Source organism: Sphaerodactylus townsendi, linkage group LG14, assembly GCF_021028975.2.
Source record: "Sphaerodactylus townsendi isolate TG3544 linkage group LG14, MPM_Stown_v2.3, whole genome shotgun sequence".
In the NCBI taxonomy this organism is placed as follows: domain Eukaryota; kingdom Metazoa; phylum Chordata; class Lepidosauria; order Squamata; family Sphaerodactylidae; genus Sphaerodactylus; species Sphaerodactylus townsendi.
In genome coordinates, this window is record NC_059438.1 from 16,638,255 (window position 1) to 16,666,051 (window position 27,797).

The 27,797-nt window shown below is 44.8% G+C and overlaps 1 protein-coding gene across 9 annotated transcripts in view; it reads right to left on the minus strand.

The window, feature by feature from the left end:
• Positions 1-27,797, minus strand: part of PHKB (phosphorylase kinase regulatory subunit beta) — a 141,253-nt gene that overhangs the window by 81,153 nt on the left and 32,303 nt on the right. For all 9 annotated transcript variants that reach the window (XM_048516168.1, XM_048516172.1, XM_048516169.1 and 6 more), the window contains 4 exons: positions 26,856-26,963; positions 21,346-21,426; positions 12,826-12,941; positions 2,159-2,222 (listed from right to left, as the gene is read on the minus strand). In XM_048516168.1, coding sequence (XP_048372125.1) covers positions 2,159-2,222; positions 12,826-12,941; positions 21,346-21,426; positions 26,856-26,963 — 369 coding nt within the window. The remainder of the gene's footprint in view (positions 1-2,158; positions 2,223-12,825; positions 12,942-21,345; positions 21,427-26,855; positions 26,964-27,797) is intronic.

A 27,797-nucleotide genomic window follows, 5' to 3' on the forward strand; every position in this document is an offset into this window, starting at 1 on the left:
CTCTCCCAACAAAAAAAGAATTCTGAAACCCCTGCATGCATAGCAAGGGGAACCAGCACGGTGTAGTGGTTAAGACCAGGTGGATTCTAATCTGGAGAACCAGGTTTGATTCCCCACTCCTCCGCCTGAGTCGCAGAGGCTTATCTGGTGGACCAGATGTGTTTCCGAAACTTCTACACTCCTGCTGGGTGACCTTGGGCTAGTCACAGAACTTTCTCAGCCCCACAAGGTGCCTGTTGTGGAGAGAGAAATGGAAAGGAGCTTGTAAGCCATCTTGAGTCTCCTTACAGGAGAGAAAGGTGGGATGTATATCCAAAGTCCTCCTCTTCTTCTAACTCCCTAGTTCCTTGTTGGACCCCTTTTTTAAATAAAATTGAGTAACATTTGTTACTCTCTCATCCTCTGGTACAGCAGCTGATTTTAACAACCATTTACTTATACCTGTCAGTAGATCAACCATTTCACATTAGAGTGCCTTCAGAACCCTCTGGTAAACAGCACCAGGACTCAGAGAATCTTTTAAAGGACTGGGTTCTTAAAAGTGCAACTTATTCCTTGTTTCTTTTCACCATCTGGACTGTCTTTCCACAGTGTCTGGCATTCCGTTGTTGTGCTTTTAATAAAACCAGCGATGATTCCGCATGAAAATTCCATGAAGATAACACATTGTCAACGCTGTTGCTTTTTCGTCGCAAGCTTTTAAAATCTGGGTAAGAGGAGCAATGTTTAAACGACTGACTTTGGAATGACTCTTCAAGGGAAGAGAACTGACTGACAAGATGGGAGAGATGTTCTGCTTTTAGCTCTTCTCAGAGACACACGAAGAATATTATGGAAATTGGGAATAAAGAGCGGCAAGCAAGAGAAAATCGATTCACACGCCCTGGGCTGTTTATGGTGCTTGCCCACAGCCAACTCACAGTTTAGATGAATGGTAAACAGGTAGTGGTGGCCATGAGAAGAGCAATATGATTTTCTGGGTTTGTTTGTGGGGGGAGGTCCTAGGCCTTCTCGCTTCTTCAAAGAAACCCTCCTCTAAAACTGGCTGCTGACCTGGGGCACAAAGGACCCATCTTCATGTTTAGTCCTTCCTCCGAGAAGCTTCAGGTAGCATTTGTAGTTCTCCTGTCCCTTGTTTTATCGGCACAACAATCCTGTGAAGTAGGCTAGACTGAGAGTGACCGCTCCAAGGTCATCTCACTGAGGGTGAACAGGGATTTCCACTCAGGTTTGTACAATTCTTGGTCCGGTACTCAAAGCACCTCACAATAGTGAGGCTAAAGACTTAAAAGGAACAAGAATATCTGGGATTAAACCTTGCTCTTGTGCTTTTATCTGCATTATCCTGTGAGCTGCAAGAGCCTGATCAGATTTTATGAGAGCATCCACATTGCAAGAGAAAGCCTGCCGATTTAACGGCCAGCAAATTACTAGAGGGGGTGGGGGACTGAGGAACATGCAGTTGCCAACTCTGGGTTGGCAAATTTGTAGAGATTTTTTTTTGTGGGGGAGCCTAAGGAGGAAGATGGGTTGAGGAGGGGTGGGACCTTAGTGGGATTTGGAGCCTGCCCTCCAAAGCGGCCATTTTCTCCAAGGGAACTGATCTCTGCCATCTGGAGATCAGTTTGTAATGCCTGGAAATCTCCAGGCTCCACCTGGAGGTTGGCAACCCACAGGAACCATAACAAAATCCATTAAAACACCTCTAATAAAGGTATGATGTGAGCCAGAGACAGCAACAAGCAACTAGAACGGTTTAATACTGGTTAAAGGGACTGAAGGAGAACACAGGAAAATTCTAGAAGTTTCACTTTTAAAACAAGAGCAAATTGTGCAAAATAAAACAAAGAAAGAATTGATCTTGATGGGTTATGAATCCTGTACCCAAAGAAAAGGAAAGAAAGAAAGAAAAGAAAGAAAGAAAGAAAGAAAGAAAGAAAGAAAGAAAGAAAGAAAGAAAGAAAGAAAGAAAGAAAGAAAGAAAGAAAGAAAGAAAGAAAGAAAGAAAGAAAGAAAGAAAGAAAGAAAGAAAGAAAGATGGACAGGCTTTATCATATGACTATTTGACCTTCTATGATCTACAATGAAAGCAATTTACTCAAGAACAAGCAGTTAATTAAAAATGGAAAATGAACAAATACTTAAATATTTTTACTACCTGATTGCCAAAGAGGTTGAATCCATTAATTGCTTCTAAGGCGGCCTTTGCTAGCCCGACAGAACTGAAAGACAAAAAGAAAAAGAAAAGAAAAAAGTGTGAGAGAGGGAGCAGGGGCCAGGGCCGGGGGAGTTGTTTACTTCACTTATCACTCCTGAAATAAAACTCACTTTCCCTGAAGACTGACTTGTACGACAGATTTCTTCTGGCTCGGAAGACTTTTTTTAAAAAAACTGAGGCTAAAAATTATGATACGGTAGGCTTATTTTATTCTTTTTAGCAACTTTTAAAGGTCACCTGTCATATGTATATGGAATCGCTTTGAATTTGGACATCTGGTACCGAGAGGGCAGATTAGTGAACGAACACCACAGACATTTTGTTAAAGACCTTCGCTGGAAAGCACTTGTACTTTTTCACTTAATTTAATGTTAACACACGTGGGAATCTGACCCCAAATACATTTTTACAAAATGCCATCAGCGACTATACATGTACACTGCGCTTGACAGAGCAAGAAGCTGATCTTCTGAATTTTGACACGAGGCTCCTGTAAAAATGCAACTGAGGATCTGTAGGGGGTTGTTTTTTTAGGTCTTTATTCTCCCTCGTTCTGTCTCCCTGACAGGAAGGATTCAAAACGTAACAGTATTTACTGCTGCTACTTTACTATCCGAAGATCTCGGAAAACACCTGATCAAGCCTCTCATAAAAATAAATGAAGAATCTCAGGCGGATTCCGCATGGGCCAAAAACAGCGGTGTGAAAACGGTGTGAAAACCCTTTTATATTGTTTTAAACCCTTTTGCACCGTTCTCACACCGTTTTCACACTGCTGTTTTTGCCCATGTCTCAGTGCCATCTGTGCTTTATCTTCCCTGCCTTTTCCCGTCCATACCACAGAATTTCCTCCTACTCTCAGGCTACCATTTCAAAATGATCAGAAGGGCTTTTAAAAAAATTAACGCTGTAGGTCTAATGCTGGAGAGAGAACTCTTGTGAAATTGACATGATCTAGCGATGTAACACTAGACCAGGGGTAGGGAACCTTTAACACTCAAAGAGCCATTTGGACCCGTTTTCCATGGGAAAAGAAACGCTTGGAGCCGCAAATAATTTTTGACATTTAAAATAAAGATAACACTGTATATATTGGGTTTTTTTACCTTTTACTCCGCTCATTCTGAGAAGCACATGGATGCGTCCGCCCTGCTGTCTGTAGGGCGGGCAAGGATGGGGCCAGCAGCTCGGCCTCGCCGGCCGCCGGGAAAGCACCCGCCCCGCTCCAACGGGGCGGGCAAGAGGGGAAGCCCGCGTTACGGCCCAGCCGGCTGCGGGCCATTTGGTGCGCCCGCCCTGCTGCCTGCAGGGTGGGCAAGGATGAAGCACTGGTGGCTCAGCCTCGCCGGCTGCCAGGAGAGCGCCCGCCCCGCTCCAACGGGGCGGGCGAGAGGGAAAGCCCACAGCGTGGCCCAGCTGGCCGCGGGCAGTTGATGCGCCCGCCCTGCTGCCTGCAGGCGGGCAAGGATGAAGCCGGCAGCTTGGCCTCGGCGGCCGCCGGGAAAACACCCGCCCCGCTCCAACGGGGCAGGCGAGAGGGGAAGCCCGTGGCGCAGCCCAGCCGGCCATGGGCAGTTGGTGCGCTGCCCTGCTGCCTGCAGGGCGGGCAAGGATGGGGCCGGTGGCTCGGCTTGTGGAGCCGCAGCGCAAGGGCAGAAGAGCCACATGCAGCTCTCGAGCCGCAGGTTCCTACTCCTGCACTAGACCAAATGTATTAGCCAGACCTGTGCCGAGACGGGAGGGCCCTGTCTTTAGGAAGCAGTGTCCTTACCTGTTTCTAGGAAGGAGTGTCCCTACCTGTCTTCCCCTTAGAAGTGCCTTAGCAGTACAGGACAAAGATGGAAGCCATCTCCTGAATCTGCCCAGTGGTACCAATAGAGAAGGTATCTGCCTGGGCAAAGTTCTCCTGACAGCCACTGGAGTGTGTAGCTGCCAGCTACACCTTTCCTGAAGACATTTGGAAAACAATAGCCAAGCCTGGGAAAACAAGTCCCTGCCTCAAGACTCAACATACCTGCCCTCCTGCTCATAAAGGATATGCCAACACCACCTGATCTAATGCAATCAAGATTCCCTGTCATCTATTCTTTATCTCGCTAAACCTATAATTCCTTTCCTGCTTTAGTCATGGGTAAGACCGCCTTAATCTGAATTGGAATACCCCGGAATTGTGATTCAATCAGTTCCACCACAAATGTCATCAGTCTCTGGACACTCCCTAGGTTTGAGTCATCAAGTCAAGTGCCACCTAACTGTTTTTCTCCAAAAGACAAGAGCTTTCTTCATAGCTCTTATAGCTAGAGGGTCAAATTTCCCTGTATTAGGACTGCCTGCCTTGCAGTCAGTGCCAAACGTTTCCTGCACTACACTCTGGTTCAGATGTGCTGTGTCCAGTGAGTTGCAATCCTCCTCCTCCCCCTCTTGGAGCTCAGTGCAGCCACTGAACTCTGCTTCTTGGACCATTCCTCTACTGGACAGGTAACTATCACCCTCACTGGCCTCACTCTAGTCCAAACCCTAGTCTTCCTCCCTTTCTAAATCCTAGGACTTCCCAAATACGCTTGCGTGTCTGTGTGTGTGTATTTATCCCAATCGTGTATGTAACTTCTATTATTATTTTGCCTTCTCAATAAAACTTGTTAAACATTATTCCTTGGCCTCCTGTGGATTTCTAATGGTGAAAGACCCTGACATACACTGGTAGACAAACTCAGTTACCTCCTCTTGCAAAGCAAGGTCTGCCCCTCCCTAATTCCTCATCTGAAAAGGGAGCAGAGCTGATCATTTCAATTAACACAAAGATGGCAAAAAAAGTGACAGGCAATCTATCCAAATGGAGGCTCTATGGAAAGAACAAAAAAGTGGCAAACAGGCAAAATGGTGGATTGGCTGTGCCTCTCCAAGGCACAGATGGTTTTGTACCGTGATATAATATGATATTTATGGCCATGTGAACAGATGTTGTCATCTCATGACGCAGCACAGTTGGTGTGGACAGACCTTGAAATCTGCACCAAGAAGGGACAATGTGCTTAAATCTTGGCCTTTTCAACAACCTGTAAGAGTTCAAACAGGTAGAACTAAACCCTCACACAAATCACTTTCCTTCTCCTCGTGCACAGAAACACAGGTATGTGTGTGCTGACACTAAACGCAAGCCAGAAAAACCAATCAAGTCCAACATAAATGCAACCTTTGCTAGGCAATTCTGCCAGAATCGCACAAAAGATGCTTCGAGCAGAACGGAAACAAGATCAAGAGCCCGGCTGCTGGACCGCATGTAGCATATTTATTATAAAAATAGCTTCTGTTGGAACATTTTCATTAACAGCTTACCATGAAACATTGATTTTCAACTGCTTCTTTATTTCTAACCATCATACCAGGTTTCAAAGCCTTTCAAAAACTGTGCCAAGGGGGGAAAGAAAGGCTTGTGGGATTTAATTCTAATTGGTTCAACAAGGAAAAGCTGATTAGCTTGGCTACAAAAACTCCGCTGCAAGCAGCGACCATCAAAGCGGGTGAAACCCGACAATTCCGCCACCTTCTGCTGACGAGAAGTCCAAGATCGCATGAAGACACATTAAGGTAACCTGGACTGACTTGTCTGGTGAGATGCCACCTTCAGTGCCAAGCCTCTAAAGCAGGAACGGATGACAACCTTTTTAGGGAAGCATACGGCACATCAAAATTAGAGACGGCACATTGGATGTCCATTGCAGAACATGTTAAATTATTTACCCGCTGTATGGTTATACCCCTTCACAGCTTTGAGTATGGAAAATAAAGGAACCAACTGCAAGGATTCAGACCACTTCAAACCACATGACCCAGGAGAGCCAAAGTGGTGTAGTGGTTAAGAGCAGGTGGATTCTAATCTGGAGAACCGGGTTTGATTCCCCCACGCCTCCACCTGAGGGGCGGAGGCTTATCTGGTGAACCAGATGTGTTTTCGCACTCCAACATTCCTGCTGGGTGATCTTGGGCTAGTCATAGTTCTCTCTGAACTCTCTCAGCCCCACTGACCTCACAAGATGTCTGTTGTGGGGAGAGGAAGGGAAAGGGGCTTATGAGCCACCTTGAGTCTCCTTATAGGAGAGAAAGATGGGATATAAATCCAAACCTCCTTCTTCTTTTTAAAAGGAGATCTGACATATTCACAGAAGATAAGTCCCGTCAAAAGCTGTTAGATACAATGACTAAATAAAACCATTCAAGGTGATCTGATATTAATGGAGGACAAGTCCCATCAACCGCTATTGGCCACAATGACTAAATAGAACCAGCATATTCAGAGGCAGTAATATTTTGAAAGCCAGTGCAGGGTACATTGGACCAGGGGGGTTGGGGATCTTTGGTCACCATGCCTTCTTCTATACCTTCCAAAAGCACCATCTGATGCTTTTGGAAGGCCTAGAAGAAGGCATGGAGACCAAAGTATCCTGGACAACATGGGCCATTTGTCAAATCTAACATGGCTGCTTTTACATTGTTTATTTTCTTCATTTATGCCCCGCCTTCCTACCCAATGGGGACCCAAAGTGTCTTACGTTATTCTCTCTTCCATTTTACCCTCAGACCAATCCCTGTGGGATAAGTGGGGTAAGGTAAGCAGCTGAGAGCCTGTGACTGGCCCAAAGTCACCCAGTAAGGTTCCATGGCAGAGTGGGGATTCGAACTTGGATTCCCAGATCCCAGTCTGAGACCCTAACCACTACACCATACCGGTTCTGTTCAAGTCAGGTTGTGGGCTAAAACCAGGCCTACGGTGCTTCCTGCTCCTTCACAGGGTGCTTATAACCTCCTGTTGCCAGAGGAATTTGCCAGAAGCTGCCTTACAATGTCCAACGAGCTCCAGCTAGTCTAGATAGGCTTGTAAATAAGCCATTTTGCAAAGGAATTTTAAACACAAGCAGACTCTGAGGCACAGCAACTTCATGAAAACACCATTCTCCGTGGGAATTACAGGTACATAGACAAGCAAAAGGCGTGATAAACCCATCTCATGGGTAATTGGATTAGTCAATAATGGAGATGCTTCTGCTTTAAACAGCACGAATTAACAAGTTTTTTGAGAAAGAGGATTGGCACTGACCATCACACACACACACACACACCCCTCAAGTTTAGGGTAGCAATACAGAAATAATGAAGGCGGAAAAGAGGAATGGTCATGTTACCTCCTGCCTTTGCTTTGCTGAGAGAGCAAAAAATGTCCATGCAGAGGTGGAGGCAGCGCCAGCCAAATGCATAGACAGCTTTGAAAGGAGGTTAGGCAGACCTATGTAGTGTTTTTGATGGAGAGAGCAGTTTAATTTTAGATGTAGATTTGGGCTTTGTCCTCCTGTTCAGTCTTAGGACATAGTCAAAAACACTTTACCTCTACGAGCAACCTGATCAACGCCTTGAGCGCCTTGGAAGCCAGTTACATTTTTTCAAAATTGCCATGAACGATAGCGCCAACACGAAGATCGCTCTTAACTGAGACGGCCATAATTCTTCAAGTCGCCTTCCAACCTGGCTGTTCACCCAGCCCAGCAGTTCATTGCTCACAGACAGCTGAACGTTGAACTCTTCATTTATTTAGGACACGACGGCTTCTAGCCATAGCTAATTAAGTGATTGAAAGTAACCGCAAGAGACTAAATACTGGGGCGAGGGTGTGTGTGTGCCTTCAGCTCGGCAACAATGAAAGCAGATTAGAAGGCATAGTAAAGAAACTCAGCGAGCAAAATGTGGAACCCGCTGCTCAGAAACGCCTTCTGTATCCAATTTGTACATTTCTCTTGTTTTCCCAAACTGTGGATCTCTGGGAATGGCGATGAAGAGCATAAAAATAAACCAGGCATAGGTGTTAGGGACAGAAAGTTGCATCGAGAAAGGCTGCCAGGCAGAGAAACAAACACAAAATAGCCTTAATAGCAACAGACAACATGACAGCAGCATGTAGGCTGGAGAACAAAGAAGAACAAGTTAAAGATTCCGGTGCTTTTTAAGGCTCGGAGTATAAAGATGCCGCATCTCAGAAACACCCCCTTTAAGAGCTACACAGATGGGAGATGTCAAAAATGCTTTTGCAGAGGTATTCGGCAGATGCTTGGAAACAGCTTGATCAAAATGGTTACAGGACAAATGAATATTTCAGGAGCCTGAACACATGGGATGAGATTCGACTGAAAGACATTAGGAAACTTGCGTTATCAAAACTCCGCGGAAGGCTGCAGACTCTGCGCTGAGAACTCAGCAGGAGAAGGAATGGTGCACGTGAGGAACGGTAGCAGCAGGCGTCCCAAATGAAGCCTTTCAGCCCCGTGTGGATCAGGTGTGGCCATCGTAGCTACAGATGGGGCTGTTTAATTATCACGAGCCAAGGCTGTAACCGCTTTGAACAGATCTGGCTAGCTCAGCCCAACAGTAGTTTATAACCATAGGAATTTCCTTTTGTGAACCTGCGATGACCAAAAAAGGAAAGCTCCAGAGATCTCCTGGGATGGCTTGCCCAATTCCACCTGACTTAGCTATGCAGCTAAGAGCATCGTTCAGATGGGCTTACAATATCATTCGTGTTGAATGACAAGGATCTCGCCTCAGTTGGCCAGTCCAGAAATAATGGCTGGAAGAGCAGCCCAACCAAATATTTCCTTAACCTCCATTTCTTGATCCAACCAGCCTTCCTAGTTCCTGTCTCTTGATGAGTCTACAGATGTTTTTATGGCTGTGTCATGCCCCCACAGAGGCTTTTGTTATTTCCCCATTAAGCTTCAGTTTCCCCATAATCAGCATGGGTTTAGTTCATTGTAAAGTCTTCTAAGGAAGGGAATTTTAGTTAGCCCCTGTCCCTCTAAGACATTTCCCAAGAGGCAGTCTTCCTTCTTTACCCAGCAATCCCCTGTTTTGGGTCTAGCCAGTCAGTCAGAGCGAGGTGCCAAGGGTAGCTGGAGACTGTAATATTCGTGACGTATATGGGGGTCCATAGTAGTCTATGGTGATATATAGAGCACATGTTAAGGTTAGCAGCAATTAGGACCAGACAAAGACTGAAAGGACTAAAAGGAAGCAAGACCCAGTGGACTTTCTTGAAAGCAGCCAAGAGAAGACACAGTCTACAGCTTCAAATCTGCTCAAGACAAGCAAGTACTTTGATTTAGACAGACCCAAGGGAGGAGTTGGGGTCTTAATTCTCTTAAGTAATAAACCTATTGTTGAACTGTTGAACATGGCTTGTGTCTCCCCCACTCTGTCCTAGCCAAGTAGTGGGCACCAAAAACAGATTCACTTGGGGGGGGGGGAGGCAGAACAGGCTGCCAGTTTCTGACTGAATCTCAAATACTGGACCGGTTGCCAGGGGCGTAATGCCCATTGGGCAAGGTGGGCAGCTGCCCGGGGCACCACCTTGTGGGGGGCATCAAAATGCAGGGTTCGTTTTTGGGTATTTTTAGTGGTTTTCCATTTTTGGCCTGCAGGGGGCGCAGTTTTTTAGGCTAGCGGCACCAAAATTTCAGTGTATCATCAGGAGACTGTCCTTATGCTATTCCCCAAGTTTGGTGAGGTGTGGTTCAGGGAGTCCAAAGTTATGGACTCCCAAAGGGGGTGCCCCTATCCCCCATTGTTTCCAATGGGAGCTAATAGGAGATGGGGACTACAGTTTTAAGGGTCCATAACTTTGGCCCCCCTGAACCAAACTGCACCAAACCTGGGGGGTATCATTAGGGAAGTCTCCTGATGAGACCATGAAAGCTTTGAGACTGTGCCTCCAGAAATGTGCCCCCCACAGCCTGCAACCCCCATTGACAGCAATGCAGAAAACTCAATGCAGAACAAAGATTCTTGGGCAAATTTCTGGGATGTTCCTGCAGGGGGTGCATTTTTGGACGTATCAGCAAAGGGGGGGGCATCCAACTCAGGTTTTGCCCAGGGCTACAGTTTGCCTTGTTACGGCCCTGCCGGTTGCACAAGTCCTTGGCTCCCTGGTACCAATAAGATTCTACTCAAGGAACAGCTCTGGATCATAGGCTGCGCTCGGTCGCAACCCTACTTCCAACCTTATCAAATGATGAGCTCTATTCCCTTTTCCACGCTCAGAGGGAAACAATTTTTTCTTTGCGTCATTACCTCGCCAGCAAGTAACTTGGCTACAGATTTGCTTAGCCCAAATAAAGATTCAGCAGGCTTATAAATCACAGTTTTATTGCTGCACCATAAATCCAAAGTGCAGGGGGAAAATCCAGCCCCAACGGCCTTCAAATTTAAGGATTTGGATTGGCACTTTTAAGATACAACTAAGACACTATTTATTTAATTAACCCTCAAGCCAATTTATACCCTGCTTTTGGGGTTACTGGACACACAGGGGGCTAACACGTTTAAAAATACAATCTGGTCTAATCCTAAAACAATAAAACCATCAAGTCAAACGGTTTAAAAGCAGGAACAGGCTGGCTGACATCATGGCAGCATTTCCTCAAGGCCATCTAATTGGGCCTTGGATTGATCAAATACAAAGTCCCCAAGATCCTCTGTTTTCAGCACTCCAAATTCTGGAATCCAGAAATGTTAGTGAGAACGTGCTACAAATTACCATAACTTAATTATTGGTATTGGTTGCTTGTGCTGTTGACGTTCCACTAGATCCAGCTGGTTATTCGTAAATTTTTCTTTGCTTTTTATCCTATTCTGAATGCTCTAAGCTGGAAGGTCTCCACAGGCAGCTTCTGGCAATAACTCAACAACATATCTGGGCAGACTGTCATAAAGTTTTCACCCTCTTTTGCCGTGTCTGAATGTCTTACACTTGGCTCATGCCACACAACTGCATAATCTCTCTGCAGCAGAAATTCTAGGCTTATGAGGTTGACACTTTCCCAGAATATATCCACTGAACTCCAATAAAAAAGACTACAGGCTGACAGGGGTTTGTTTTTTTTAAAAGTTATAGTTTAAGATATAAGGAAACAGTTTGGAGCCCTGGCTAACCGTTAGCCATGTAATTTTAACACGTACTAAAGCAATGAAAGGGAACAGCTAAAATTAACACGAGTATCTCATTTTTATTGCAAGGAAGAAGTTACAAAATACCTGATATCGCTGAGACATGCACCCGCCTGACTCTTTTAACGTTCCTTGCATGCTGAAATAAATGCACCGGACCAATATAGCACATTTTATATCTAACAACTGTCATGGTGACTTCCCTTTTCAACTCCAGTATTTGTAAGCTATTTTCCCAAGGAAATTATTACCGTTGTCATTTTTTAAAGGCCACAGTTCTACTGACTTGAGCGCTAATGGAGCACAAACAGAGGTAACGTATAATTTCAGAATTTTATTTCAAAAGGGTATGGGCGATAAAAAGAACAGTTACAAAGAATATTGGTATTTTAAACACAGAGAGCAGATGGGCCATGGAGGTTTTATATTACCTAGGAGTCGGTAATGATTTGGCTACGTGAACCAAAAGGTACACCTGTTTGAACACGCCTGGAATGGGATATTCGGGGGTGACGTTTAAAAGCTACGGGGTCATCCCCTTGGCACTTAAAATTATAACTGGATGAGAAGTGAAGTGGCTGGGCAGGCTCATTTCAGCATGGTAGGGGGAAGGGGCAATTTGTCATTCCAGAGTTGGGCACTAGCAAGGCAGAATATCCCCTTTATACAATATACTCCCTTTTCGGTCCCAAGAAAACAGAAATTATTGCATTCAAATCAGAAGCAGTGTGGAAACGAGCCTGCTATACAAATAGAAATGGATCAAGCTGCACGTGCCAGCGTGGCGTAGTGGTTAAGAGCAGATGGATTCTAATCTGGAGAACCGGGTTTGCTTCCCCACTCCTCCACCTGAGCGGCAGAGGCTTATCTGGTGAACCAGATGTGTTTCCACACTCCTACATTCCTGCTGGATGACCTTGGGCCAGTCACAGTTCTTCGGAGCTCTCTCGGCCCCACTGACCTCACAAGGTGTCTGTTGTGGGGAGAGGAAGGGAAAGGAGCTTGTAAGTCACCTTGAGTCTCCTTACAGGAGAGAAAGTGGGGATATAAATCCAAAATCTTCTTCTTTAATGCTGCTGCTGACAGTACATTCTCTATGGTTGATCACTCATATGGATGATGAAAGCAGCCAGACCAAGCAGTGCACCAGCTGGGGTATCTACAAACCCAGGATTCCCAGGTGTGCAGGATAATATAACTTTTGTTTATGCTTTGTATACTTCTCAACGTGGAAGTAGGCACCCGGGATGGACTGAAATGCTCCAGAGAAAAATTGAGAACTGTTGAATGTCCTTTAAAGGAAAGGGGTGTGTGTGTGTGTGAGGTGGTAGAATTAACATGTCAAGCCCCCGAGAGCTCATCAAAAGCTAGTGGAGAAGGGGTTTTGAGGTGGTCTTAGAGATTTCTAACTTTCTTCCCTCTCCTGCGACTCCTAACAAACTTCTAACTTTTGGGCTTTAAATGGATCCAACGCACATCTCCCACCTCACCCCAAAGTAGATGAGAAACATTATGATGCAGAAACTGTTTTGGTCTCTTTTAAAAGTTCATATCCATTCCCTTCCCTCCGATAGGTGTGCAGGGGGGTGGAATCTAAAACCAACATTTTCCCAAAATACCTTGAATGAAGTTCAGTGCTGCCGTTGTTATATTTGCTTCCTCTTTCCCACACACCAAAATCTGGGACCCGGTATGCTCTTTCCACACAAAATACAAGATTTTGAATGAAGGATACCTGAAAAGGGGGGGGGGTGTGTGAGAGAAATACAGAACGGTTGAAACGGACCGATATTTCATCCATGTTTACAGCCACTGCCCTATTTTTAAATGCTCTCATCATCTAAGTCCACTTTATATTCACATGGGGATAGATTAAGACGCATGCAACGTATTTTAATTCTTAACATCAGGATGGCAAAAAAGCATTCAGGTGGTATTTGCCCATCCCCTACTCCACTCATATTTGGTCATTGACCATAAAGTCGGTGTCGTCGTCTTCTTCGTCTTTGTCGTCTTCGTCTTCTTCGTCTTCTTCGTCGTTCCAGCCTCGTGGTGCCACTGGAACAATCTAGAACTGAACACACTTAAAACCGTAGAAATGGTGGTAGATTTCAGGAGAAACCCTCCCATCCTACCTCCTCTCACAATACTAGACAACACAGTATCAATAGTAGAGACCTTTAAATTTCTAGGCTCCATCATATCTCATGACCTAAAATGGTCACCTAATATCAAAAATGTCATCAAAAAAGCACAACTCAGGAAGTTCAAACTGCCCAAGGAGCTGCTGATACAGTTCTACAGAGGAATCATTGAGTCTGTCATCTGCACCTCTATAACTGTGTGGTTTGGTTCTGCAACCCAACAAGATCGACACAGACTTCAGAGAATAATCAGAACTGCAGAAAAAACAATTGCTGCTAACCTGCCTTCCATTGAGGACCTGTATACTGCACGGGTCAAAAAAAGGGCTGTGAAAATATTTACTGACCCCTCGCATCCTGGACATAAACTGTTTCAACTCTTACCCTCTAAACGTCGCTACAGAGCACTGCACACCAAGACAACTAGACATAAGAACAGTTTTTTCCCGAATGCCATCACTCTGTTAAACAAATAATTCCCTCGATAATGTTAAACTATTTATTATATACTTATTATATAATTACTGCACTACTTTTTTCATCATTCCTATTACCCATCTCCTCCCACTTATGACTGTATGACTATAGCCTGTGCTGACATTTTATTTTATTTTATGATTTTACATTTTATGTTTTCATTACTACTGATTGTTTCCTGATTGCTTACTAGACCTATATGACAATCATTAAGTGCTGTACCTTATGATTCTTGACAAATGTATTTTTCTTTTATGTACACTGAGAGCATTTGCACCGGAGACAAATTCCTTGTGTGTCCAATCACACTTGGCCAATAAAGATTCTATTCTATTCTTCTTCGTCTTCTTCGTCTTCTTCTTCTTCTTCTTCTTCTTCTTCTTCTTCTTCTTCCTACTCCACTCACCAGTGTGGATGGTCTTCTCCTCTCCTCCCCAAACCAGCCCTTGCTTCGTCCCTCAGCAGTACTCTCATTGCAACTGCCATTACTGCCTACACCAATCTCCACACCCCAGCTCTCTTGGGTTGCCAACCTCCAGAGGGTAGCTGGAGATCTCCTAGGATTACAATTGATCTCCAGGGGATAGAGATCAGTAGACCTGGGGAAAACGGACACTCTGGGAAGTTGGACTCTATGGCATTGTACCCTATTGAAGGCCCTCCCCTCACTCCACCCTCCTCAAGCTCCACCCACCCAAATCTCCATGTATTTCCCAACCTGGAGTTGGCAACCCTAGCTGGTGAAGTTAATGTCTAAAGAAAGACAGGGAAGTCCAAAACTGCTACGGTGACACTATATTTCCTGCCCTCTTCTCTTTTCCCCCCTCTTCTGATGTTAACCATTATCCAGTCACAGCTGCTTTGTCATTCCGCCTAGCTTTTGCTCGGTTGTAACAACTGTCTCATGTTTGAAAGGTGTTGCTGGCTGTTACCAAGGCTCACAGACAATTATGTTCTGCGGATGATTTATTCGTAGCCAAGGGAACTGGCCTGCAGCGGAAATTATAGCTGCCAGCTACGACCGCCATCTGTGCATCTGTAACCATGGGTTTTACGGCACTCTTCGTAAATTGAAATGAAGAAAACCATGCCCAACTTGGCACTGTGGCAGGAGAAGAAAATGGAAACCTGGCTGTTCAAATCGAAAAATGGGATAAACACATCAATTTTTGAAGGGAATTCCAAAGTCACCTTTACTTTGCTGCTGCCACCCTGATTTTCAAGAGACGACAGCCATTCACTAACATGCGTCTTGCCATATGGATGAATTCTTGTTAACATTCTATATCAACCACTTCAGTTCCTTCCCTGGACCAATATTTTAATATTTTTAAAGATGGGGCATATTTACCTGAGAAGGCCCCTGGTGCACAGGGTTGCTAGCTCTGGCTGGGAAGTACCTGGAGATTTTAGGGGCGGAGCTTGTGAAGAAGTTTGAGGAGGGGAGAGACTCCAGCAGGGTATAATGCCATAGAGTCCACCCTACACAGCAGCTATTTGCTCCAGGTGAACTGATTTCGGTCATCGTGAGATCTACTGTAATGCTGGGAAATCTTCAGGTTCTATCTGGATGCTGGTAGCCCCATGGGCTGGACCAGTGGTTCCCCTAGCCCAGCATCTTTACACAGAAGCCAACCAACTGCCCTTGAGGGCCAACAAACAGGGCCCTGAAGCCAAGACCTTCCCCTGATGTTTACAATCATACAGAACTAATTTTAAAAAATGTCCAGGGCTTTCACTCCACAATCTGAGGTATACGTTTGAATCCAATACATGGGACAGTATCCCAAAATATCCTTTCGCTTGTGAAAGAAGGCCCTTCCGCTCATGGAAAGAGATCTCTGGAGCCAACCCGCAAGCTTTCAAATCAATCCACGGTTCATAAATACCTTGTCTCCTAATTTCTTTTTAAAAATAATTACACGAATAATAATTATATCGCAGTTTCGTGTGGAGCCTCGAAAGGACATTCACATACAGAACAAAACGGTGGGTACCTCACAAGGCAAAGGGTGTTGTACGAATTTACTACCTGAACAGAAAACTAAAAACAAGATGGGGGGTTGTTTTGTTTGCTCTTTTTAAGGATGCAACTAATAATGCTGTTCTAAATTGGAGGACAAGCCCCATTAAATTTACCCAATCATTTATACTTGCTCAGCATTTTTTTCTATTACTAGAGACAATTTAAGTTCCAAAGGGAAAAAGGGATAAATACCAACTTGTTTCACTGTAGTCAACAGGCACAATGAACTGTCAAAACGTGAAATGAAAGGTTAATTTTTTGAAGAAAGGTCCGAAACAGTCTCAGAGGATCAAAAGAAACTCATCCATCTATTTAAATAATGCCCCAAATCATTTCTAAGGCTGATTCCGCATGGGCCAAAAACAGCAGTGTGAAAACAGTGTGAAAACGGTGTAAAGGGGTTTAAAATGGTGTAAAAGGGTTTATACTGTTTTCACACCGTTTTCACACTGCTGTTTTTGGCCAATGCGGAATCAGCCTTAGAAAGAAACTGAAAACCTACAATGCCACTGGGTCTGCCTCTCAGCTTCCCGTCAGCAAACTGGGGCAAGAACACTTACAAGGTTGTTGTAAATATTAGGAAACTGTAACGATTACAGGAAAAATAAATATAAAACACCCTGAACATAACTATATGCTATTTTGTTGCTAGAAATATTTTAGTTGCTAGAGATATTTTAATCTGATAAAGTCAATAAGCCCACTAAGCATTATTATTAACAATGACAACCAGCGTGGTACAGTCGTTAAGAGAAGGTGGACTCTAATCTGGAGAAACGAGTTTGATTCCCCACTCCTCCACGTGAGCAGCAGACTCTTAACTGGTGAACTGGGTTTGTTTCCCCACCGCTTCACATGAAGCCTGCTGGGTGACCTCAGGCTAGTCCCCGTTCTCTCAGAACTCTCTCAGCTCCAACTACCTCACAAGGTATCTATTGTGGGGATCAGAAAGAAAAAGGAGTTTGTAAGCCACCTTGAGACTCCTTACAGAAGAGAAAGATGGGATATACATCCAAAACTCCTCGTCCTCGTCCTCGTCCTCGTCCTCGTCCTCGTCCTCGTCCTCGTCCTCTTCTTCTTCTTCTTCTTCTTCTTCTTCTTCTTCTTCTTCTTCTTCTTCTTCTTCTTCTTCTTCTTCTTCTTCTTCTATAAATAGTAGCCATGACAGTAGACCACGATTATAGCACAGGAAGGTATAACCAATCCCCCTCCTTCCAGTAGTCCTTTGGAGCTGATACAGGTTCAAGGCAAAGAGCAGCTCTGGGGAGAAGTCTAAGGTTAGAAAAATGACCCCAGGAATGAATCAAGATCCTCCATAACTGCTGTTTATAAAGGGTGGAAATGTTTGGAAAGTTACAGTGCAATCCTATGCAGATTTATTCCACTCAAAGCCCATTGATTCCAGAGATCTTAAAACTAGGATAGCTCCGTGTATGATTGTACTGCCATTGATAGATCTCTCAGCCATGCAGGCGGTTTGGCCAACAAAAAAAATACACAATTCTTGTTACAGGCTAAAAACGGACTTCACTTGGGGAATGGAAATGTCAGATCGTAGCTTTGTCAACATAGAAGGCGGTTGCACACCTGGGATGATCAGTGCACAGCCTATGTTTAGGGCTGTGTAAACTGATTCACAGTTGCAGATGCAACATTTGATGCTTGAATTCCTTGTACATATGAATGTTGCACACAGTTAACTAGCAGGCCAAGCACTGAGCATGTAGGATCTATTTTGTAGCATGAGCAGCAGTAGTATCCGGCTTGTACTACAGCTGAGAGCATCCTGCATGATTTCCCTTGACCAAGAACTTGAAACAACCCAAGGCATCTGTTTCCCTATGTAGCTTTTGATATCCTACAGTCTGAGGAGCAGCTGCAGGCTGAGCCTTCTGCCCGTACCCGAAATCATCAGGTATTTGGATTAAAAGTGACGGCCATTCCACAATTCTCATAATCGCAGGAATACACAGCTGGTTTTGGACAGCTTTGGACTAAACTTACACTGACTCTTTCAACAACAGTTCTGAACAGAAATAGGACACAAGGAAGAAAATATAAGGAAGGAAGTAATGTAAATAAGGAAGTAAATGAAGAAGAAGAAGAGGAGGAGGAGGAGGAGGAGGAGAAGGAGTAGTCTGGATTTATACCCCCCTTTCCTTCCCCCCCCCCAACAAACACCCTGTGAGGTGGGTGGGGCTGAAAGAGCTCCAAAGAACTGTGACTAGCCCAAGATCACCCAGCTGGTGTGTGTTGGACTGCACAGGCTAATCTAGTTCCCCAGATAAGCCTCCACAGCTCAAGTGACAGAGCAAGGAATCAAACCCGCTTTTCCAAACTAGAGTGCACCTGCTCTTAATGACTATGCCACTGCTGCTCTTGGCAGTAGATTTTGCCTTTTTTGTGCAAGAAAGTAGCCAGCATTACAACTTTACACTGAGTGTGATTTATGTTTGCTCGAGAGCTATTTTCTAAATCCCTACCCCCTTAAATCTAAAACATGAGTTTGAAGAGTGACGTTTTTAACCCTGCAGTCTGAAGTGTGTTTACTGAAAAGTCTCCAGAGCTCACTGGGACCCATGATTTTGATTGCTGCCTTCATAGCAAACACGTAGATAATAAACTATTGAAAGGATCTCACATATTTTATTTGCAGTTCAAATTTGCAGCACAGTCCGTGCAATAATGTGCATTAAAATATATCTGTTTACCTGAAAGGAAGATGAGAGATTTTTCCAGAGTGCCATTGAGAAATAAATGGGAGTCATCTTAAGTTAGAAGAAGAAGAGTTTGGATTTATACCCCACCTTTCTCTCCTGTAAGGAGACTCAAGCTGGCCTACAAGCTCCTTTCCCTTCCTCTCCCCACAATAGGCCCCTTGTGAGAGAGGTGGGACTGAGAGAGTTCCGAAGAACTGTGAGTACTAGCCCAAGGTCACCCAGCAGGAATGTAGGAGTGCGGAAACACATCTGGTTCACCGGATAAGCCTCTGCCACTCAGGTGGAGGAGTGGGGAATCAAACCCAGTTCTCCAGATTAGAATCCACCTGCTTTTAACCACTACACCACACTGGCTCGCATACCAGTTAAAATATACCAGTCAAAGGTAATAATAATTACAATAACAATAATAAAATTTAGGAACAATAAACAAACACCCCTATGTGTAAAGTCATAGGACGGACTAATTTTATATTCAGTGTAGTCTTCCTTTCAAATAAATATGACAGTAATGAAAATAAAACAATCCCGTTGCATATAACAAGCAATTTCCTAGAAGACAGAACAAATTTAACTCATAATGTTCAGAGCAACTAAATATTGGGTTGCGATTTCAGAAGACAACTCTGAAGACAAACTGTTTTCCCCACTATGGCTTTTTATGGTCTTTTGAGAGAGGAACTGGGCTGTTCTGATTTATCATCCAATTCAGACTATGTGGGTTTAGCAAGCAAATGTAAGGTTATTAATGAAAATGGGATGAAAGGGGGGAAAATCATATTTCAATGACAGCTTGGAGGTCCAACTACATAGCCTGTTTCCGCACAGTGCCGTGGGATTTGGGGGAAAGGACGTACCACCACCCCTTCCCAGAGCAGCTTCTGAGGAATATTTAATGTTGTCCTTTCATGGACCACCCGAGTAAGTTTAACCGAAGAGATAATGATTTGCCTCAGGCCAGTCACAGAGCTTCAAGGCTTCCTGGGGGTTTTAATCAGGGTTTCTCCATTCAAACAGAGCCCTCAAGAGACTGGCCAATGAATCCAGAGGATAAGTTCAGTCTGCTGCTGCTAGAACATTCTGAAATCGCAACCCAATATTTGGTTGCTATGAAACATCCCGCCTCTCTATCTTGGGGACCAAACATCCATTTTAAAAAACATCTAGGTAACATCCACAGACTGTGAGGAAGTCACGCAGATCGTTGATGAAGGCTAATGCATTTGCTTGTGTACGGGTTTAGAAAACTAAATCTAGAGGTAAAATCCAGGACAAAATGTGGCCAATTAGAAGAGTTCAGTAACATGTGATGACTTCTGGGAAATATACTCTATTGGATTTTGACTGCACTGATAGATTTTCCCTTCGCTTTTCAAGTCTGGCTTATAACAGGGTTTACTTTGCCAAGCACAGTGTTCAGCTGTGTAGCACAGTGTTTCAAAAAATGCACTCCAATAAAGTGATCTATTCTAAGTTCAAGGGCTCCAGAACATGGCCCCCAGAAGATGTGGAGATTCCAGAAAAGCTTTTTAACAATTAGGTGCCATGGAAGCCATTGGTTTTTTTTTTAAAAAAAGACCTTATTGCAGGGGTCTTCAAACTATGGCCCTCCAGATGTTCATGGACTACAATTCCCATCAGCCCCTGTCAGCATGGCCAAGTGGTAGGGCTCATGGGAATTGTAGTCTATGAACATCTGGAGGGCCATAGTTTGAAGACCCCTGCCTTATTGTGTCATCCTAAATAGGCCTACTCAGGCCTATTCAGTGGGGCTTACTCCCAGGAAAGTGTTCTTAGGACTTCATTGGGGCTGAATCAGCAAAGAAAGCCACTGAAGGCAGAAGAGCTCCATAAACACACCAGAACATACATAAGGACTGGGGTAAGATTTTTTTAACACACTCAAATATTTCCTGTTGAATAATTTTATGATTGAAGTCTATAAAATTATGCCTGGGGTAGAAAATGTTGACAGAGAGAAATTTTTCTCTCTTTCTCACAATACTAGAACCAGGGGGCATTCATTGAAAATGCTGGGGGGAAGAATTAGGACTAATAAAAGGAAACACTTCTTCACGCAACGTGTGATTGGTGTTTGGAATATGCTGCCACAGGAGGTGGTGATGGCCACTAACCTGGGTAGCTTTAAAAGGGGCTTGGACAGATTTATGGAGGAGAAGTCGATCTATGGCTACCAATCTTGATCCTCCTTGATCTGAGATTGCAAATGCCTTAGCAGACCAGGTGCTCGGGAGCAGCAGCAGCAGCAGAAGGCCATTGGTTTCACATCCTGCATGTGAGCTCCCAAAGGCACCTGGTGGGCCACTGCGAGTAGCAGAATGCTGGACTAGATGGACTCTGGTCTGATCCAGCAGGCTAGTTCTTATGTTCTTATGTTCTTATGTTCTTAAGTCACTTTTAGCTTCTGATTAACGCCAGCAAGAAGACAAAATCAGATTTATCACAGTCCTTGGAAATTTACGAATGTTTATACGAGACCAGGATAAATACGCTGTTTGGAAGCTGTAATGTTTTATGACCCAGTTTTCCCTCTGTATGTTATGTCAACGGAAAAGACAAAAAAAAAATGCTTTCTTGCTATACCTCCCGCCATAAGAAGAAAACGGTTTGCACCGGTTTCATTTCAATTATGCATCCCGGAAGAGTTCTTCAGCGGGGGGAAACCGTTTGCTGTTGTTTTGTTTAATTTATGTAGCCTGTAAGAACCCTTCAGTGTGTTTTACAGATCTGGGGGAATTGGTTTATTCATACCTCATCCGTATTGTAGATAATCTGCAGGCCAGAGGATATCATTTCCACCAGGTAGAGGAGGAACAGCGACACGGCATTTATCTGAAGCCGGGAGGAGAGAAAAAGAGAGCACAAAATGGGCTGTTGGTAAAACAAATCTCCCTCTAAGTAAAAAAAACAAGAGTCCTGTTTCTGCATGTGGTTTCTGCATCTTGCTCTTGAATAAGTAGCCTCCTGGTCATCCTGTCAAGAACATGAAGCGATTACCGAAAAACCCGACAGAGGGAGCGAGAACAGTCACTGAAGATAAAGAGCTGACGTGTGCCCTGTCACAAAGCCTTCAACCTGGCTAAAAGGTGCTTTTTAATGAACCCTCTTCTCTCTGTGCAATACCTGCATTTGGGACCTACTGCTCTGTACAACAAAAGAGCCAAACAGCATGAGACTTCAGGGCAGGACATCAGCCAGGAGCCAACATGAAAAATCTCATTTGAGTGACTGAATATACACAACTTCACATTATTGATCAATGACCATCCATAAACTTTCCGCAGCGCAAACTATGGTGGTGGCAAGTCCAATACTGGGAAGTGGCACACACCTGGGCCTATTATGCATACAGTGCTTTCCTCGCAGCTCTTTTCCCCGCAGGTTTTTCCCACAGCGGGAGAATCCTGCTTAAATAGCATCCCCTAGTTAAAATTGGGGATTCTCCCACTATGAGGCGTCTCCAGCCGAGCCGGTTGCTTTCTGTGTTGCCTGCCAGCTTGTGTGGGGAATAGGGGTGGGGGAGTGGGCCATAGTTTTTTTTTTAAAGGAAGAGTGGTATTCAAAAGACACCCCCCAGGTGCCACGCCAAAGATCCATGTGTGGCTCCAGAGCCACTGAATACCACCAGTTTGCTGCCCAAATGCTAGGACCCCTGCTGTGGGGGCTGAATACCTACCTGAAACTTCCACGGACAGGCAGACTTTATTCATTCATTCATTCATTCATTCATTCAATTTATATACCGCCCTCCCCCTAGGGACTCAGAAGAATACTTCTGTATTCAGCTGTGTTCCATCCTCTTGAACTTAATTTAGGTTATTAATTTATTTATAGTCCACCTTTCTCACTGAGACTTAAGAGGAATAGGTCAATATGATTGACAGGATGGGTCAGTAGGATAAGATTTGATTTGTAGAAATGAGCCAGCCACAGATCCGAAGCAATAGTGAAGCAAAGCATAAGAAGAGGAGTTTGGATTTATATCCTCCCTTTCTCTCAAAGGGGCTTACAGTCTCCTTTCCCTCCCCGCAACCACAACCAACACGCTGTGAGGTGGGTAGGGCTGAGAGAGCTCCAAAGAACTGTGACTAGCCCAAGGTCACCCAGCTGGCATGTGTTGGAGTGCACAAGCTAATCTGGTTCACCAGATAAGTCTCCACAGCTCAAGGGGCAGAGCGGGGAATCAAACCCAGTTCTCCAGATTAGAGTGCACTTTCTCTTAACCACTACACCACACTGGCTCTCTTGACGTGGCACTTTAAACAATGCAAAAACTGGATAGCAGGCACCTGTTTACAGCAACAGATAGTACTTTGGCCTCTTGCCTCCCCTTTTTGCCTAGAACATATTTCGCAGCCTGTAAGTATGCTTTCTGGGGGAATATTTAGCTCCTTGCGCAGGCATTCTAGCATATTATTATTGCCGTATTATCGCTATACGCTTGATATGATTGTGACTACTTGAGTTTGCTAATTCTCCAGACCAGCTGCTTGTATTATTTCCCCTCAATAAAAATTTGTTTCAATAAAAAAAATGTGTGCCCGGGTTTTCAGTACTTCTCCCAAGCTTGCAGGGGAAGGTTCGTCCCTTCGTAGGAGCAGCAGTGGCATAGGAGGTTAAGAGCTCGTGTATCTAATCTGGAGGAACCGGGTTTGATTCCCTGCTCTGCCGTCTGAGCTGTGGAGGCTTCTCTGGGAAATTCAGATTAGCCTGTACACTCCCACACACGCCAGCTGGGTGACCTTGGGCTAGTCACAGCTTCTCGGAGCTCTCTTAGCCCCACCCACCTCACAGGGTGTTTGTTGCGAGGGGGGAAGGGCAAGGAGATTGTAAGCCCCTTTGAGTCTCCTGCAGGAGAGAAAGGGGGGATATAAATCCAAACTCTTCTTCTTCTTCTTCTTCGTCAACAGAACCCTTTATGGCCATGTGTGGGATGATGATGCTTGGGGGCTCCCTTAAGCCGGGTGGAAAACAAGTCAGCAGTTCCTTTCATGCAGAAGTGAACGCTGGCGGAAGGAAGGGTTCTTTCTTATGCACAAGCTATTTGGGTGTGGAATTGGGATGAAGTAGAAAGTGGGTCACATTCGCACTCGCACACACCAGGGCGCACAGCTTTCTCTGACCGTGGACGGTTAACAAAGTAACAGATTTTCCTCCCCAGGGGAATCCTGTTTTGATGTATTAAGCTAATAATTTCGTCAACATTTATGGGAAAGCATCTCGGCTCTGGTGACAGAGCACAAAAGGCAGCGTGTGCAGGTTACGTAACTGGCACAGCGTCCCCATTTCATCCCCAATAAAACATTCATCCAACCCCCTGCAGAGCGGAGAATTCGTTCCAATCAACTCATTGGCATTGGAACGTATATGATCTAAATTGAATTTTCGGATGGGGAAAAGAGGTTGTTTTCTTCTTTAGTTCCTTCGGCAGGCAGCAGCATCAACGGCTGTAGCACTTCCCCGCACGGCCCCATATCAGGGCAATACACAGACAGATAACAGCGGAGAAATACACAAACACCACACCGCCACCATTTTAAAGTGTACCGCATTATATCATGCTAATTCATAAGAACATAAGAACTAGCCTGCTGGATCAGACCAGAGTCCATCTAGTCCAGCACTCTGCTACTCGCAGTGGCCCACCAGGTGCCTTTGGGAGCTCACGTGCAGGATGTGAAAGCAATGGCCTTCTGCTGCTGCTGCTCCTGAGCATCTGGTCTGCTAAGGCATTTTTCATGCCCATTCACTAGGTCAGAGGTCCCCAGCCGGTGCCTCAGGCTGCCACAGTGCACCCAGTTACACTTAAGAACATAAGAAAGAGCCTGCTGGATCAGACCAGAGTCCATCTAGTCCAGCATTCTGCTACTCGCAGTGGCCCACCAAATACCTTTGGGAGCTCACATGCAGGATGTGAAAGCAATGGCCTTCTGCTGCTGCTGCTGCTCCTGAGCACCTGGTCTGCTAAGGCATTTGCAATCTCAGATCAAGGAGGATCAAGATTGGTAGCCATAGATCGACTTCTTCAGTTGTGGGATCCAAAAATTTTAGTAACAGGTTCCCATGGTGGTGGGATTCAAACAGTGGCGTAGCGCCAATGGGACTGTGCGGGGCACGACGGGGCGTGGCCGGGCATTCCGGGGGCGGGGCTTTGCTGGGCAGGGCTGTGGCAAGGACGCAGCCACTGCGCAGGTCCTTGGGCGGGAAACGAATGCACGCAGGTGCAGGCTGCCACGCACACTGGTGCACTTCCTGCTAGACTGCTTCAAGTTCTGCGCGCTACTGCTGAGGAGCGGAGGAGGGGGGTAACTAAGGCAAAAATCGCTTGGCAAAATCACCAATTAGTAACCCCCTCTCTGCACACACAAATAATTAGTAACCTACTCTCGGGAACCTGTGAGAACCTGCTGGATCCCACCTCTGCTTCTCCTCCATAAATCTGTCCAAGCCCCTTTTAAAGATATCCAGGTTAGTGGCCATCACCACCTCCTGTGGCAGCATATTCCAAACACCAATCACGTGTTGTGTGAAGAAGTGTTTCCTTTTGTTAGTCCTAATTCTTCCCCCCAGCGTTTTCAATGTATGCCCCCTGGTTCTAGTATTGTGACTTCCTGGAATTTGCAAAATTGGGGGAGGGGGGAACTAAGTGGGACTTTTGCCCAGCAGGGCTTCTGATGGCTCTGCTGATTAAAAACATCCTGTTAGAGCTTCTGCCTGAAATGTCGAAAAGGTACTACTAGGTCAGTTATGGATGGGGTTCCAGGGGGCTCCAGGCGTGCGAAAAGAGAGAGCACTTCTAGCGCGACTTTTCACGCTAGAGCGGGGCAAGAGCTGGCTAAGGGTAATCGGCCTTAGAGGATTTTTTATGCACAGGCTCAAAAAGTTTGGGGATCCCTGCACTACTCAATTATGATTTCTCCTTCCTGAAGAACTACAACTCAGGCAATCCTAAACAGATTTATTCCAGTCTAAATCCACTGATTTCCATGGGATTGGACTGGAGGAACTCTATACAGGATCATACCATGTCCAAATCGACAAGGAGTCTTCGAACGCCTGCTCTTTGCCCCACTGCAGACCACTTTGGAATGCGAGATAAATTTTAAAAGCACTTTGTAACAGGGTGCTTTCAAATCTGCTGTTCAAATAACAAAGGGCCAAAGATTCCTTTGGGCGCAGGCGAACCTTCAGACACATCTTGGCATGTGTAGCATTTGTCCGTTTCGGACTGCGGCGTGGAAATACTATCAGGGATTTTTTTAAAAGAAACTGTTCTTAGCTTTGCCATTTCTACAGAGCAATTCTGTCTTAAGAGGTTCATTTGGGAAACTGTAAGCAGCAAAGTAGGGCTGTGGTTTTAGGCAAAATTGATCAATATAACAGGATGCCTGAGGCATTCAAATAAAGATGTTTTCTACGTTAGAACTTTTCCAGGTCTAATCAATGGGATGGACTCAACCAGCTCTTTCATTCACTCTCACACAATTCTCCTCCTTACTGTTATTTATATGCCTTACTCAATGAGACTCAAGGTGGATTTTGTGGTGGAAGGCAATGCGATCCACAGGTAGGACGTTTCAAATAAGCAACGAAGTAGGATTCAGACTGCATAAATCTGAGACTGAGCAGAAATCACATGTCTATAGCACCACTATGACATGACTTTGGTCCATGAAGGTCCCATGATCCCCAGCACCGGCTGGACAAACCCTTCTTCTTTCATCAGCAGAAAAGCTGCTTGTATTCTCCTCAATATCTGATAAATGCAAGTTCTGGCAAACACTTTAAGTCATGGAACCAGGAGCCGTCATTTAAAACTAAAGCGAAAAATGCAACGAACAGCAATAATGGGGTCTGTGGAATCCTTCCCAGTAATTAACGGCTACTCTTTTATACTATATGAGGGTAAAACTTGGATAAAACTACAGTGGCCATCCTCACCAGTTGTATGTTTTATTTTTAATGAAGTAAATGCAATTTTTCAAAAATCCCAAGCATGCACTGACAACTGTTTGCCAGTCTTCAAAGAGAACATTTCTACTATCGTGTTGATTTGTTCCTCAGTTGTACATTAAGTATGGAGTCAGCCTACAAAGCAGTTTGCTCTGGTGCGGTATCTTATAGCACAAAAATAAAATTTACCATGCTCCATTGTTTGGCATATCTTTAAAGAACTCCAAGCTTGAAACAAACAGCGAATAAAATAAGATTGTTCCAAGCTAGCCAGTCTTGTAGAATTGCTTAATAAATGAGGTTTGTACCTGAAGATGCCCATATTCGTCGTGGGAAAAGACTTCGTCACCCGTGTGGGCCCCAAAAACAGAATGGAGGCATTTGGAGGGCTTTGGGTCTTGCTTATATTGTTGAACCTTTGAGGAGGAAATGAGAAAAAGCACAAAATGGACATTATGCAAAATCCTAAACAAACACCAGTGGGCTGAGCCGCCATCCCATTAGCATCATAAACCCCATGGACTCTGCTGGAGTAGTAACAATATCGAAATCTAACCTGTGGCATAGGTCAGACCCATATTTCTTCTGACCTAGCCTTTTATTTTTAAATGGGAGCAAGAAGAAATCTTGCAGTAGACCGTTCCCTAACATATGTTTTCTTCCAGATAGGATTTATATCCTGCTTTTCACTTTTGAAAGGAGACTCAAAGCAGGTTGTATTCGCCTTCCCTTCACCTCTCCACAATGGGCACCTTGTGAGGTAGGTCAGGCTGACAGAGTTCTGAGAGAATAGTGACTGGCCAAAGGACACTCAGTAGGCATCATGTGGAGGAGTGGGGAAACAAACCAGGTTCCTCAGATTGGAGTCTGCCGCTCTTAACCACTATGCCATGTTGGCTTTAAGAATCCAGTGTGGCCTACAACACATGTGGGCTGAAAGGTTTCCTCTCCACTGCAAAAAAAAACCCCCATGGTTTTGTTTAACATCCATTGTCATGAGCTGTTTGGACACCCTTTTCCCTGGGGGTTCTCCCTGGAGAGCAATCCAGAAACGAGCCTCCCCTCCCACAGGGGGAATTCCCTACTTGTAGGGATGAACAAAGGACCAAATTAATATAGCCTGGGTGTTATTTAAATGTTGGGTTTTCACTGATTTTGGGATGTTAAATTGTCTTTCCCTCTACCGAGGGTTTGCGTGTGGAAAGAGGGTAGCTCAAAGTCTGCTTCTGGCCTCTCCGCAAACGGAATAT